We start from the raw sequence: 14,568 nt of genomic DNA, 5'->3' as shown, positions 1-14,568 counted from the left end.
GCACAGGCCAGGGTAATTTGATTGTCTTTGGACGCTTGGTGAGCTGCGCAGTGGTACTCACTTGTAATTTCATTGATATTCTACCAGACCTGCACTAGCTTGACAGCTTTTGACAGTCTGACTGCCGGTTGTGTGTCATCCTAGATCAGAATGTTCCCTTGGCTCGATGCGATGTCCACTAGAATACACCACTGCATACCCAGATCAAGACTTATCCAATGAGGCTCGGGGTCCTCAGCTGGAAGCACACTTCACGGGATAGATGAATGTTATCCGGCTGACTCACAGCCTGGACATCATCTGCGACTTTTTGTACGACGATGTCATCTCCCCTAGGCAAAACTTAGACGAAGGAAAACGGTCGTTCACGAGTCAAGACGACTGGTGGGTACCGTACGCTTCTCCTTGTTGGGTCTTCCAAAGTCCGCGGTTTAAGTTACCTCAGGGCCGACTTTCAAGATCTTTTCCTAATGGCTACTAGTTTGCTCCCCAAGTCTTGGTCTGAGTCTTTGATAGACTCTTCTTGGACAGAAGCACTATTCGCTTCATGAATATGCGCTCATAGCCGGTCTCGCTGGAGCTCTAACATAATGAGCAGCACCATGATTTGAAACAGGCCGTCCACGTGCCATTTTCTTATCGTCTAGTGCCCACATGCTTGATTGGTGTGGTGAGTTCGATGTTTTCAACATCATGGATCAGATTGTTCGTTTGATCCTATTTAGCTCGGTACGATATATATATATATGTGTGTATAGTAGACCTATACTTCAACGCACCCTCCTCCTTTAAGCACCCAATGGGCAGCAATTCTCATCCAATGATACTCGACGCTGGACCTATACTTTACTTGGCCATTTCAGCTTTGACAATAGCTGTGTTAAGCTGTTGTCGGAATTACTGGGTGAACCATTCGCGTCCTCCGCTGCCGCCTGGTCCTACACCCCTTCCAGTACTGGGAAATTTTCTCAGTCTTGACACCGCTCGGCCTTGGCTGACCTTTAATGCCTGGAGATCTACATATGGTTGGCACATCGTGATAGGAATTTGTTCATAACAGCTCATCTTGTTCTCCAGGCGACATGATTTATGCTCGTTTGCTTAGCAAGCCTGTCCTGGTCATTAATTCTGAGGAGGTCGCGAAAGACCTCTTTGAAGGGCGTTCCAGCATATATTCGGATAGAACCCAGTCAATTGTTTATGAAGCGTGAGTTCCACCTTGGAGTGTTATAGTCTGCGTCGATCATGAACATATTGTCAGCTTCGCTACAGACTTTAACATGGGGTTCATGCCATACGGGGACAGGTACATAATGGATTATTCCGTGTTATGTCGATGGGCGTCTGATAACCAGCAGGTGGCGTCTTCACCGACGGCTTTTGCATCAAGCGTTTCGTCAAGCTGAGATACCCACCTATCACGCTGTGCAAATCCGTTCCGCGCACCAAATGTTATTCAGTCTTCTACAGGACCCTGGAAATCATGCAAGCCATTTTCAGATGTTAGTCGCGACAGTTCCTTCTTGTCTAGTGTTGAGCTGATGTTTAAAAGGTTTATTTTGTCGTCTGTGCTGTCTATGATATATGACTGTGAAGCGAAAGCTAAGGATGACCACATTGTCCACGCCGTTACAAGCTATGCGGAAATGGTAGCAGATGGTTTGGCGCCAGCTGCTATGATGTTGATGGAAACATTCCCTTTCCGTATGTTCGCATATACCGTGATGGCATGTAATTAACAATTATTCTAGTTTTGCAGCTACCTAGCTGGTTTCCTGGGGCCATATTCAAGCGAGCGTCAGTCAAGTGTATCCAGGCAGGCCATGATGTGAAAGAGATACCCTTTCAACATGTCAAGGAGAGGATGGTGAGTCATTCCATCGGTAGAGATACAACTAACTGACTAAACACCCATAGTCTACTAACGACACGGGACGGTGCTTTGTGGCTGATGCATTGAATATGGCGCACCTTTCTCAGAAGGATGACGGTATTACAACTTGCTGCCGTTGCATTCACAGGTATGGAAGTTGAAGATTTTTTTCCTCGACGCTCATTTATTGTCTTCAGCGTCATACGAAACGGTGAGTCTCCTGGTTTCCGTTGGCCCATTATAATCAATTTACCATTTATCCAGACAATCTCCTTGTTACGTGTCTTCCTTCTTGCTATGGTACTCAACCCAGAGGTACAAGGCAAAGCACACGCGGAGATTAATCGAGTCGTTGGCAAAAATAGACTCCCGGACTTCAATGATAGACCAGCGTTGCCTTATGTAGAAGCTGTTTTGCGTGAAACCCTCAGGTGGCACCCTGTAACACCATTCGGTCTGTCAACAACACAATTCCATTCTGAACATCCCCTGACAATATTCTCAGGCGTCCCACACGCAACAACTACCAGTGACGTCTACAATGGTTATTTCATCCCTAAAGGTATGTATCGTGCTGATTTAACGATGACCGCTGACCCAGCTTGTTAGGAATTGCTGTATTTCCAAACACATGGAAAGCCTTGCTTCCTTGTCCTGAGTGTCTCCAAATGACCGAGTTTTAGGGCGATGACGCACGATCCGAAGAAATACCCCAGTCCTGATGAATTCAAACCGGAAAGGTTTCTCCACGAAGACGGCTCACTCACCAGCGACACTATGTCTTTAGCCTTTGGCTGGGGTCGCCGGATCTGGTGAGCATCTATTCGTAATCCTTCGCTCTCCGTTGAGAGCTACTGGTCAGTGTGGGACGGCATGTCGCGGAGGCGTCAAGCTGGATCGCCATCGTGAATTTCCTGGCGTTTTTCTCAGCCCACAAGGATCTTGATGAACAAGGCATGGACATTCCGGTCGATCCGAAGTTCAGCACTGGTTTTGCAATGTTTGCAGAATTCCATCTGTCCCCGAGAAGTCTGCTGATGAGTCTTGGTATTTCAGTCATCCGGAGACATTTCCTTGTCGCATTCTCCCGCGATTCCCTGATGCGCCTATGAAGACACTGACGTACCTCACTGGGTTGAATCCGTATGTCGACATCACCTCGGAATTCCAAAAGACTAACATACAGTAGCAGGGCAAATCGTGTTGTGGTAGAATAGGTGGCTTAAGTATAACGTATACAAGCGATCCCTTTCGGTCGGCACTAAGCAGTATGTAGTGAGCGTAGGCTAGTAACTATAGGATGTTTCTCTCTGCTACCGTAGTCTCTCCATGATAGAACTTTGAAAATTGTGTAAACGCACTCTCGAGATTCGATGCACATGGCATGATTCAAAGCGTAAATAGGAAAAACACAGAGAAACAGTGCTGGTACTTATCAACTCGCGCCATACAGCATTACGCGAATTATTCAGATCATTGGTACAGACCAACAGAAAAACGCGCGTCAGCATAGCATGATGGGGTGGACGCAATAGCCACGGAACCGCTGGTTATGCCAGCTTATATATTGTAGATAAGCTTGTAGAACAAAATGCGAGTGGAGCAGAGAGAATATAAGTGCGCGGCATTGTTCATTATAAGTAGAACGGAATCCCATAAACAACTGGCGCGGCCCCAGTGAGATACTTGAGTTTGCATGCCTCTCGGGCTTGTGCAATTGCCGTGACTACCGACATACCCTGCTCCCCGCTACGAGTCGGTGTCAATCTCAGCGAGTCAAAAACTGCCTGTGAGAACTTGTCGATATCGCGATCAGTTACATCCCAAAGATTCGCCACTAGTAAAGGGCTGTGCACCATGGACGCTAAGCAGGGACTGCAGACAAAATAAAGTTGCGACGTACCATCCAGCAAGCATGTAATTGAACGGGGTGCCTACTCTGTCAAAATCACCCATCTCCTTCAACGACCCACTGGAGCAACCCCATAGCATCGTCGCCGCACAGCGTGGCAAATGACGGATTTTGTGTGACCGCACGTATTGTTCACCTCCACCATGCCCGAAATACCTGAAAGTCATCAAGATCCGATGTAGTAATCAGTTAAGAGTCACTTACACTACGAGATCTTTCCTTGCAAGGGCATCCAAGAATTGCTGTTCGCTTGGTGGACGTCCAATGACGCCTTCCCAGCCTACACTCCGCATCTGTTCAAGCCATGGTTTGAACCGCCCCTCAGTACCTTTCAAGTCTCCACTGGGGTTGAGCACGAAGAACGTCTTGCGTGGATCCACGGATATTCGATCTACAGCACCCCCTGATCGGTTCTCTGCAGACGCAAGCCGAACACGATCGAGCAAGAACGATACGCTCGGGATGCGGCTCATGCTCTGGCCCCTCAAGACCGGTATCGACTCCCAAGGAACGCCCTGTACATTGTGATCCAGGACGAGGAATATGTGAGAGTCATCCACACTAGCTGAGTTCATCTTCCCTCGCTTGTTCTTGAAGGTGGCATGCTCCTCCAACGCACATCGAATATCCACTGTTACCTGATCTACGTCTATATCTGCGATGGCGACCGGAATGCCATGGAATGTGTATAGGTCAAGGATGAAGAATAGTAAGTCTTCAAGCTCTTCTTCACGACACCTCGGACTCAGGGATGAGAAGCAATTGAGGAGCGCATCAGACAAGCGGGGGGACTGCTTCTGTTTCTTGTCTGGGGGAGGAAGGATGCGCTTGAACACCTTCTCGAGACGAATGCCGAGGTCGGCGATGAGTTCGGCCGATATAGGTGACACAGGACTGAGGATGGTCTACGAACGTCGTTCAGCCAAAGAATATTCGCCAAAATGAAAATACTCGCTTTGAATGCACCCAACCAGCAAAATTCAATGTTCTCTAGCAGCTCTTGCAACCTTTTATCTAAATTGTTGCGCTCCGCCCACCAAGCAGATCTTGCTTGCGGGTCATCATTTCGTACGTTAACGGCATTGCGTGTCCCTTGGTCGCTTAATCGGATAATCTCAGCAAGCTCCTTCACTGCGTCGTCGAACGTGAGGTGTTCGTCTCCGTCTGATTCGCGTCGCCCTTTAAGAGGCACACAGAACATCAACGGCTCAGAAGAGACATTCTGCCGAGAGATAAAGAGAGTACTCTTATCAGGCGTGAGGCTGATATGCACTACTGTCCAATGAGGCGGAAGCTGTGACATGGCCGTAGTCGATAGCAAGGAAGCGTCTGAAGTTTGTTCTGCATACGTCTTGCGGATAGTCTCCCAGTACGCCTTCATGTTCACCTTCGAATCGTTGTCGTCATCAGATGCCTCCTCCTCAGCGCTGATGGTCCTCAGCCGCCGAAAGTTCGATGGACTCTTCCGAGGTAGCGGGGAGCCGCTGGGCGTCATAAGGGGCCATTCAAGATCATCGCCCTGCACGCTGGGGAATTTATGCTGGATAGTCTCTAGCATTTCGCGGCGTAGAGTAATTGCGGATGACGCATCTAGTTTGATGTTAAAACCAGGCCCATAAGATAAATCATAATCTTACCAAGAAGCCGCGCAGCAATGATGGGTCCATCCTTTTCCCCTTTACCAAGGGATGTCTGAAGTGCCTTAATGAGTGCAAGGTTTATAGTCGCTTCGCGGACGTGGGGGACGTGACCCCGATCCGCGGTGAGTGCGAGGTCAGCCCAAAAGAGTTTCTCTGCGTGGTCCAGAGCACTCAAGATATCTTGGGTCGAAGGTGTAAGCGATACAGCTCGGTCGCTTGTCATGCCCATCGGTAATGCGATCGCTGCATACAAATGTTGAGTTCTTGTGGGTTGGTATGCAACATGTACGTACTAGATTCAGCCAAGGAGCTCAGGAACATATCTGAACGGAATTGGTCGTAGACACTATGCAGGGTAAGTTTCCCCATGAGTGCATGCTCTTCTCCCTATCAAAGATTAGCTTTAAATATGATACGGATAGGCCAGTCTCACTTTTGTGTCTTGTGAAGTGGGCAAAGCCATTAGACGCTCTATCAAATCCTTGATCGAAGCATCTCCATCATCGCGCAATAGCCAGACTGCAGGTCGACCAGTTAGCAATTTTAGAATTGAGAAGCGGTTCTGCTTACTGTGTCGGCGGAGAATGTCAGACAACAAGGTAGGGACTACTGCACCCTGTCCGGCGGTAGCTAAGGCGGCTTGTGGTGAAAGTGTTACGCTGGATTTCCGGCGACTAGAAAATTTGATTAGAGGAAGTACATTGAACCCTGGCTGTGGCTCTCACCTGCCATCAAAGGACGCCAACATTTCCTCGAGGGCCCCAAGCATCGCGGATGCCTCTTCGTAAAGGTCCCTGGCGTCCTGGGCTTGCTCATTCAAGCAATTCCAATATCCGTTCAGCCGTCTCATATCGGCTGCATCCACACCTGGCATATCTTGCAGCAACTCCGCAGCCTTGACCAAGCTGTCCCTTCCTGTACCTAGTTGTTTTTGGTACAATTGAATCTCACCCTTGCGCATCAGCGCACGAGCAACCATGGTCGGGGCGTTTACGGACTCGGCGAGGTCCTGTGCTTGCTGAGCAAAGTACTCGGCTTCGCGGGAAGAGCCACGAGTGAAGTAGGCATGAGTGAGTGTCAGTAGTGTTGAAAGTAGTTCTTCAACCATTCGCCACTCCATCCCGTCCATGAGACGTTTCTGACCTAATGATCTCGGATGATCGGTGGCCCGGATATCGTGGGCGGATGATGATTCTGTAGGAGTAGCCTCAAACGGGTTCGAGTCATCCGTTGCCTTGGTGGGTTTGGAGGAAGGCTGGTTTAATCGAGAAAGCGTGTCCACGGCACGATTCCACAGTCGCAACGACTGCAACGTGCATTCTAAAGCACCGACAACATTATTCTGAGAATTGAGTCAGCCAAGAATAGGTGATGTCAACCGAATACGACAGACCCTGGAGTATTGGATAGCTGCGGAGACTCTGCAAGCCATCGCTGCCCGCTCGAGTCGTCCAGCACGTAGCCTTATCCGTTCAGCAGTCGGTAGAGATTTGTCTTCGGGTAGAGACGCTTCTGACAAACCCATGGCTTCACAGTAGGAGGAAGCACTAGAAAGCGACATGCTGAGTGACAGCAGAAAGCCCCTAGCGTGAAGTAATCTCACCTTCCAAGAACGTTGTTTCCAAGGGCCAAAATCTCTGCATATCTGAGCAAATAACTGATACGTACTTCATCAGAAACATCACTTGATTTCATCACCGCCGAACTCCGTGCAAAAATGGAATTGGCCCGCTTCGTTTTGCCCAGTTTAACATATTCTGACGCGAGATCAACGCAGATAATGATGTATACTGCTCAGAGGGATAAGGGTAGCAACTTCTAGAACACCTGATGCACTCACAATCAGCGGATAAGCCGAGTTGACGCTCGCAGATACGCTTCAGAGCCTCCAGAAGCTTGATCTTCTGCAAGACCAGACCAAGAAGTCCAAGCAAATGGATGTTCATTTCTGCTTGATCATCAACAGCGCTCTCGAGAGAATACTAACAAAACTTACGAAGTTGACCGATAATTGTTTCGAGGTCGAACACGATGACCACTTTCTGAAAATCAATCGTGGCACCAGCCTGCTTCGGCGGCGTGCTTTGAATGACATTCGACACATTCTCGAGAGCTGCTCGTAGAACCTTGTCAGCCGCTACAGCTGGCGAGTAATTTCCGAAAAACAAACCTTTACGCGGACGTGGTGTAACGGGATTCTGCACTCTGGTCTTGTTCGTCGTACGTACGCTCATAGCTCTCGTCGGCTTCTTCGCAGGAACAGTTTCCTTAGGTGACTTCTTTGCACGTGGTGATCGCTTCGTCTTTGAATTTGTATCAGTCGGAGAGTCAGGAATGAGCCCACGCAGGATGTTGCACGCCTCCTCTACATGATATGAAACGGCCGAAGTCATTGGTGACCCTGCACTGCGATATGCGAAGAGGCTCAACCAAAGATGAACCGCTACAGTGTACTGAAAGCGTAATGTATCAAAGGCGGAGTCGTGCACAAGGTCCTGGAATGAAAAAATTAGAACATCCAGAAACAGAAACGGGACAAAAAAAATACCTCCACAGCGAGCAAATGCAGAATTTCTTCACCGAGATGCTCCGCGGTCCAGCGAGTCTCTCCACCGTTAGCATTCCCATCCCTCCACAAAAACTCCATGCACTTCAAGAGGATTCTAACCCTTGGCAACGGAAGAACGGCGGCCTTGTACACTGACAAAGCATCTTGCAACAGCCCACGCACAATGATTTCTACGCCGTCTTTCCGAATGCAAGGTTCAAGGGTCGAAATCTGGCGCTCGAGCAGCAGACCTAAGACTTCATCGCTAATAGCACCTGACTTCAGTACGGTAAGCAGGCTGACTTCAGTCGGAGGAAGAAAAAGTTCGCAAGTCGCTGCGTAAGTTAGCCTGTCAACGATCCCACCAAGCTGTTTCGAGCTCGGATTCGCGCTGAATGCATGGCTTGGCGTGGTTGACCTAGCCAGGTGCTCTAGGCCAGATGAACCGTATGGAAAGGCTTTGACGCTTTCCACAAGCCCGTCACACGCGAGCTAACAGCGCACAGAAATATTAGCGTTTACACGAGGTAGGTAATGCAAAAAAAACACTTACCTTTCGATCCCCCATCTTCGAATAACACACTGAAAGCAGCTCCCATCTCCGAAACATCTGTTCTTCGAGTTGTTTCCACCCTTCTTCCCGTTCATCTTCTGGGCTGTCCTCCATTGCGCCCGCTCGCATGCGAAGTGCACGTGCACCAAGTAGACATCCTTCCTTCAAAAAACGTACCGCGCCCCCGTACTTGGAACTTTGATACAACATGCCAGCCATGTTGTGATACGCCCCGGAGATGCACCGAATGTAGTTGGCACGCGCGGAAACCGGGATGGCGTTCGCGTGATCTGGGGTGGAGTCCACAAGGACTATGGTATGGTTGAGGAGGTCAAGAGTAGGCGTGTAAGTGTCGGGATCGTTGCATTTAAGCCGCATGCGTGCTAGGATAAATAGTGAATCGAGAGACGCGGTCAAGATGTCCTTATTCGGGTTCTAACGCAGAAACGTGTCAATTCCTTTGTGCGAGGGTTGGGTTGAAGCCTACCTGCTTGAAAGTCCCTTCCAGGGTAGTTGAGATCGCCGTCAACAGCGAAATTGTTGCGTGGCTTTGATCTTTTGAATCTGCGTCCAAGACCTTGATGCAAGCTCGTCTGAGCCTCTCTAGGGTCCGTTGGAGCTTTCCCTGCGCACGATGCAGCTCATCATTAGGTTCGGTCGCGAAATACAAAAGGCTCCCAATTCCAGGGAGAAACTTCGCTGCATCGTGAACTCGTTTGGAGAAGTCATCTGTTCCATCTGCGAATGATGTTGTCAGGTATTATAAAGATACCAAAATGAACACTGACCGGAGTGCGCATCCAGGGATGCAGTGACTTTGGTCAATACTGCACAGGCTCTTGCACACTCGAGAACAACAGTGTCTTTGTCCTTGGGCGAAGGAGCAGAGATGTTAAGTTTACTGATATTGTCGGCTAGATTGTCAACCTCAGCCGACGAGCAAGACGTAGATCCCGGCCCCATCAGGTCTGTTATGCGGTCAAGGGTGCACAAATCGTTGCTCTGTTCAACAGGTCAGCGCCATGTAATATCGCGTCTTAATTATCGTAACATACGCGTTTCGCAAAGCTTGTCCACGTTTCGCAGAGCAGGACAAACGACTTTCCCTCCACGAACGATGATCTGGACTGTGCGATCTGTACAACTTCACCAAGGGACTCTGATACCAGCCTTGCGACGGAGAGTTCCTCCGCTTCTGACATGGGAGAAGAGGATTTAACGTACGCAGCGCACGACTTTTGAACTTGTTCCCAGAAGGTGTTTGGCTGAACAGTTCCAACGCTCGTGCAGAGAAGGCACCTGAGTGCATACATGCGGATGAGGAAGGTCGAGCGCGAGCTAGCGGAAATTGAGGAGCATGATTTCGTCAGTACGCTGTATGTCCGTGTGAGCACAGTGTCTATATGCTTGCTGGGCAAGGATACACAACAAGGCATCCATGTCAAGATTGTGCCGGATTCTAGTAGGGCTGCAGAGAACAAGTCCGGGGTGGTCGATGACGATGAGGATATCGCGAGATGCGCGAGTAAAGTTATTGAGTGCATTAGATACGTTGAGATAAGCGTGAGGAGCATGGTGTCTGCTGGCGGCAATATTGTTGGCAGCGGGAGGGAAAGCAGGTGAACCGGCGACTTTGAGGTAGAAGAAGAGTGGACTGGTACTCTGTGGTCGGGTACTCTAAGCAAAGCAAGAAAACGACCGTGCATATTGCTCAGAAAAGGAAGGGCTGTATCGTACTACTTTACCGTTAGGTTGAACTTGCAGGAGAATTGGTCTGCCACGTACCATCTCCAACACAAGTAGCTTGCTCATCATACTTGATGCGGCGCGCTCCACGTCGAGATCATCCGAACATATAACACGTAGACACGACAAAGCTTCATTTGCACAAGAGACAGCAGCTGACACCTTGTTGAACGCGCTCGACTTTGTTCTCCCCTCCTCCGAATTTGCCTTCCAGCCGGATTGTGCCACTGATGATAGGGTCTGTAGAGATGTATTTACATCAAGCATTGCAGAAATCTTTCGTTTTTCCGGAGATTCGTCTTTCGCCTTCTGCTTTCCCTTCGCTTTGGATGTTGTTCGACCGTCCCCTGGCTTTTCGGCGAGTTCATGAGAAGATGGGACAGCAGTCCTGGGCTTCGAACTTCTTGAAGCTGCCACTTTGCGAGAGGAAGCTAATGGGGGCATAACGTTGAGCACCGACAAGACGCAGCCCGTAGTGGAGTGTAACAAAAATGAGTCGGTTCTGAATCTTGAATGAAAGTACGTCGCGTCTGGCACGTGACCGACGCGTTTGATTTTTGTCTCTAGACTCGAGTCACGACTCGGACTCAAGCTGGCATGTCATCAAGAATGGGATAATTTTCTCAGCTCAAGGTAGGATGAATAGGTATAATAGTGTGAAGACCGTCGTTCTTGGACCAGGTGATCCGTTCCCATCACTTGCCATCCAGGTAAACATTCGAACACCCACAATTTAAATTATCCCCCGTCAGCAGAACTCTAAGTCTTTCTTAAGTTACAGTGCCGCAGAATGGATGTTGCAGGGTAAGACACTTGAGGCTTTTCGAATGCGAGCCAGGTGGCCGGGAGTCGCAGCCTGTCGGAGCACTGTCAACTGATCTATGCATCGCTATTAGGTTGTAGCCAAAGAACATATCCACAGCCGCGGGCGCCGGGGATTGTCGGATTTTGATACCGAGACGGCTGCTGAATGACCCAGGAGCGGCCCGGAATGGCGGGTGCGACGAAATGAGGACGAGTGAAGCCGAGCGTTGAATCTTGCGAGTAGTACGGTGTACGAAGCAAGAAAGGTGAGTTACAAACTTAGTCACCGCATACACCCCAATTATATGTGCGTTCTCAAACTTACTTATAATGATATAAGTAGTGGCTCACTGGCACGAGCATAAAGTTGATCCGATCATCCCCCAGTCCGACCTTTCTCACTTGGCTTCAAAACCGCAGTGCTTCGACCGTTTTGCTTCGACGGTTATCACTGTGATCATAATATGCCGACAAAAAGCACGATGGATTTTCTCGAGGTACGTTTTGATCTTGTTCCTAAAGCTAGCACTGGCAGTTCTTTGAATCATGTTCACGATCATACAATTATCTAACATCATACAATTATTACAGGTACCTGGGCATACGACGCCTTACACCAACGGCGACATCATCCCTCTTCCACCTTCTCGCCGTACATGGACAAAGAAAGTGTTTGTGTTCTTTTGGTTTGCCACTGGTACGCTTCGTGAAGGAACATGATTTCGAGCCTAACATCAACTTCAGCGATTAACATCGCGGAGTGGTCAGGTGCATCCGCATCTCGTCAGTTGAATGTGAATTCAATTTTTTGCCACAAGTTGACTTTGATGTTTAGTCGCCCTGGGCCTCACGGTTCCGCAAGCGATCATTGGTGAGTCATTTGACGCATGTAGCCAAGTTTACGAATTCACACTTCATCTTGCAGTAAACCTGACGAGCACGATCATGTAAGTGCATACTTAGCTCTCTGAGATTTATTATAGCATCCGTTATTTTAGCATCACCGCTGCCCTCGTCATTAGCGGCTATGGAGGAGGCCAATGGCATATTCCGTTTGTAAGTGATATTCTACCGTTCTCGATGTCCTCTTAGACTTTGAGTAGGCAGTGATAAATCGTGCCCCTTGGGGATTGTCAGTTTGAGCCCTGATTTCTATTCTCGACATCGTCACTAAGTGTGTATCAGGCGGGGCTCGTGGTTTCCACTTCTTAACCGTGTTCTACTATCCTGTTGCTGGTACGGAGTTCAGGGATGGTTCGGTGGTCAGATGACAAAAGTAATGATTGGTGCAATATGGCGTAAGTCAAACACCTCACCACGACTTGTCATACGTGACTGACCATCTTAGCGAGTTTCTATGACTTGCCGAATACATTTGGACCTGGTGCTGCAATGGAAACCAATGATTTTGGTATGACAATGTACTTCGCTCAACAACAATTATTGACACGTTTGTGCTTTCAGTTGCCTTCATTATATTTTGGGTTGTGTGCCTCCCGTTGTTGCTTTTGAAACCCGAGTCGTGCGTTCTCGTTAACTTTTCTGTCATGCTGGCTTTGAATCATGCGCCCACTAATAGATATCGTATACCCGCAATTATATCCGCGGTCCTTGTATTAATAGCCGCTCTCGCTATATTCATTTGGGCCATTGTCAAGCAAGGAAATGGCGGTCCGCTTTTCTCGAATCCTGAGTGCGTTCGCCCCGACATTTCTTTCGTGGTGCACGTTAATGTTTCGTGTCCTTAGAGCAGTATATGGAATCGGGAACCTTCAAGGTTCTCAGCTAGCTTGGGTGATGGTGAGGTGTATCAATAGCGGCATCGGCGGCTGGGCTGGTGGCGTAAGTACTTCTTAAATCAAGTGTACTCTGTACGAAGCTAAATTAAGCCCTCTTAGATTTTGTATCAGAGTGGTGCGTGATCCTTTGCAAGACACCGATCTCTAACTAGATGACCATTATTAGACTTTTCACGCTATGCAGTCCACCCGGGAGACCAAGTGTATGGGCAGATATTTAGCATCCCTCTGTGTCTTCTCGGATCCAACATCCTTGGGATTGTAACAACGTCTTGTGCACGGGGCTTCTACCCAAATGAACCGTTACTGTGGTAGGCTACCTCTCTATAACGTACAACGGAGATAACCCATATGGCGCAGGAAACTTTATGACTTGCTCCAAGCAATTCAACGCAACGAAGCCCCTGTTGCGCGTGCTGCAGTATTCTTTGCCGCCTTCGCATTTTTCTTATCGCAGCTGAGCGTAACGGTACATTTCCGCAAAGGCTAGTATATATTTTCGCCTGACGACTTTTGGTCAATGGCACAGGTTGTCGCATGCGGTGTCGTAGGCGGAATGGATCTCGCAGCTTTGTGTCCTCGGTAAGCCTCATATATTTCTCTCGAGCTTCTATTCAGTGCGGAGCTCGATAGTTACATCAACATCCGTCGTGGCTCATTGATCATCGCGGTCATTGGAATATGCATCAACCCTTGGAAAATCATGAACGTAGGTCTTCTCACTCTACATCAGTAGCTGTCGACGAGACGACGAGCTTGAATCGATTAGACCGCCAACTCTTTCATCTCCGCCATCTCTGGATATGCAGTCTTCCTGGGACCTCTTACGGGGATCATGTTTGTAAGTTCGCGTTTTTCTGTCCCAGAGCCTTTGTGTCTGAACGACAACTTTACATCCAGGCGGATTATCATCTCTTGAGGCACCGCCGCATCAAACTCTCGCACCTCTTCCTTCCACAAACCGGAAGTGACTATTGGTGCGCAGTTCTTTTGCATGTCTCCGCGCTATTTTTTTTATGATTACCAGGTTTTGGCATGGATTGAACTGGAGGGCTCCAGTTGCTTGGGTCTTGGTATGACCTCCAAAGCTCCAGTTACCACTTCATCTCACATCAGACCTTAGGGCGTTTGGGCAAGTTTACCCGGGTTTTGTGCGTCGGTGACACCAACGACTGTGATCGTTAGCGATGCTTGGGTGTACGTTCTTTATTCGGTCAAAAACTGTAGCTGAACACCGGTCAATCTAGACATGTCTATTACCTTTCGTGGCCCTTATCGTTGTGCATAAGCGCATTGGTATGGATGATACTCAACACCATCTCGCCGACCTCTGGTATAGGCGAGGTGGATGATAACGATGTTTTCGGAACCTTTGAAGAACTCAAAGACCCCAAAGATGTGGAAGAAGAGAAAGAAGAGGAGCCAGATCATTTTGACAAATCCCCGGCGTATATTGCAACTTGAAGCTTTGAACACGATCATGCAGAACCCATACACTTTGAATCCGCAAGCTATTTCGTAAAAGTCCTCCAGCAGTTTCTCCAGCGGGAAATCAGCACCTCACTTGACCTTCCCTTAATTGAGTCTGAATGGTATTTCCACAACCTCTAAAGTGTATCCCCTCATATCTCATTGTGGTAGTGCAGTTGGTGCTTGTCTGATCTCGAATCTCGCTGACAGTGGCCGCCGGCCC

At 48.7% G+C, this 14,568-nt stretch overlaps 3 protein-coding genes across 3 annotated transcripts; 2 read left to right on the top strand and 1 right to left on the bottom strand.

Moving 5' to 3' along the window:
* Positions 1 to 820: 820 nt before the first annotated feature.
* DEU56DRAFT_737062 (cytochrome P450) lies at positions 821 to 3,062 on the top strand (the record flags this gene model as incomplete). The annotated part of the gene is made up of 11 exons (XM_041348564.1): positions 821 to 1,025; positions 1,078 to 1,207; positions 1,262 to 1,306; positions 1,359 to 1,502; positions 1,553 to 1,704; positions 1,752 to 1,871; positions 2,037 to 2,327; positions 2,379 to 2,439; positions 2,551 to 2,685; positions 2,736 to 2,873; positions 2,930 to 3,062. 11 exons carry the CDS (start codon positions 821 to 823, stop codon positions 3,060 to 3,062), a joined length of 1,554 nt encoding a protein of 517 aa, XP_041208309.1.
* A 205-nt stretch (positions 3,063 to 3,267) lies between these two features.
* DEU56DRAFT_972739 (peptidase family C50-domain-containing protein) lies at positions 3,268 to 10,757 on the bottom strand. The gene is made up of 20 exons (XM_041359500.1): positions 10,312 to 10,757; positions 9,582 to 10,262; positions 9,315 to 9,528; positions 9,014 to 9,264; positions 8,527 to 8,961; positions 7,974 to 8,465; positions 7,596 to 7,920; positions 7,422 to 7,538; positions 7,266 to 7,373; positions 7,029 to 7,215; positions 6,819 to 6,972; positions 6,151 to 6,767; positions 5,996 to 6,099; positions 5,859 to 5,944; positions 5,719 to 5,812; positions 5,423 to 5,668; positions 4,741 to 5,375; positions 3,990 to 4,690; positions 3,777 to 3,941; positions 3,268 to 3,721 (listed from the first exon to the last, which is right to left on the bottom strand). The coding sequence occupies exons 1-20, from the start codon at positions 10,714 to 10,716 to the stop codon at positions 3,508 to 3,510; spliced, it is 6,231 nt and encodes a 2,076-aa protein (XP_041208308.1). The 5' UTR covers positions 10,717 to 10,757; the 3' UTR covers positions 3,268 to 3,507.
* Positions 10,758 to 11,558: 801 nt separating this feature from the next.
* On the top strand, positions 11,559 to 14,339 carry DEU56DRAFT_912943 (NCS1 nucleoside transporter family; the record flags this gene model as incomplete). The annotated part of the gene is made up of 22 exons (XM_041357464.1): positions 11,559 to 11,573; positions 11,668 to 11,773; positions 11,821 to 11,859; positions 11,912 to 11,947; positions 12,002 to 12,023; positions 12,075 to 12,132; positions 12,180 to 12,208; positions 12,262 to 12,374; positions 12,425 to 12,487; positions 12,541 to 12,598; positions 12,656 to 12,769; positions 12,825 to 12,918; positions 12,975 to 12,990; positions 13,042 to 13,186; positions 13,236 to 13,344; positions 13,405 to 13,457; positions 13,509 to 13,584; positions 13,645 to 13,716; positions 13,776 to 13,852; positions 13,903 to 13,948; positions 13,999 to 14,072; positions 14,123 to 14,339. 22 exons carry the CDS (start codon positions 11,559 to 11,561, stop codon positions 14,337 to 14,339), a joined length of 1,632 nt encoding a protein of 543 aa, XP_041208307.1.
* Positions 14,340 to 14,568: the final 229 nt, after the last annotated feature.

Source organism: Suillus clintonianus (genome assembly GCF_016758775.1).
Source record: "Suillus clintonianus strain FC179 chromosome Unknown DEU56scaffold_37, whole genome shotgun sequence".
Taxonomy (NCBI): Eukaryota; Fungi; Basidiomycota; class Agaricomycetes; order Boletales; family Suillaceae; genus Suillus; species Suillus clintonianus.
Note: the sequence above shows the minus strand (reverse complement) of the source record. Positions and strands in the feature narration are given on the sequence as shown.

Bases quoted from the DNA above. Each gene is read 5' to 3' on its own strand.
- DEU56DRAFT_972739 (XM_041359500.1), bottom strand. From the start codon at position 10,716: ATGCCCCCATTAGCTTCCTCTCGCAAAGTGGCAGCTTCAAGAAGTTCG. The intron at 5,813-5,858 runs GTGAGACTGGCC...AATCTTTGATAG, and splicing joins CCACTTCACAAGACACAAAA to GGAGAAGAGCATGCACTCAT. The intron at 4,691-4,740 runs GCGAGTATTTTC...CGACGTTCGTAG, and splicing joins GCTGGTTGGGTGCATTCAAA to ACCATCCTCAGTCCTGTGTC.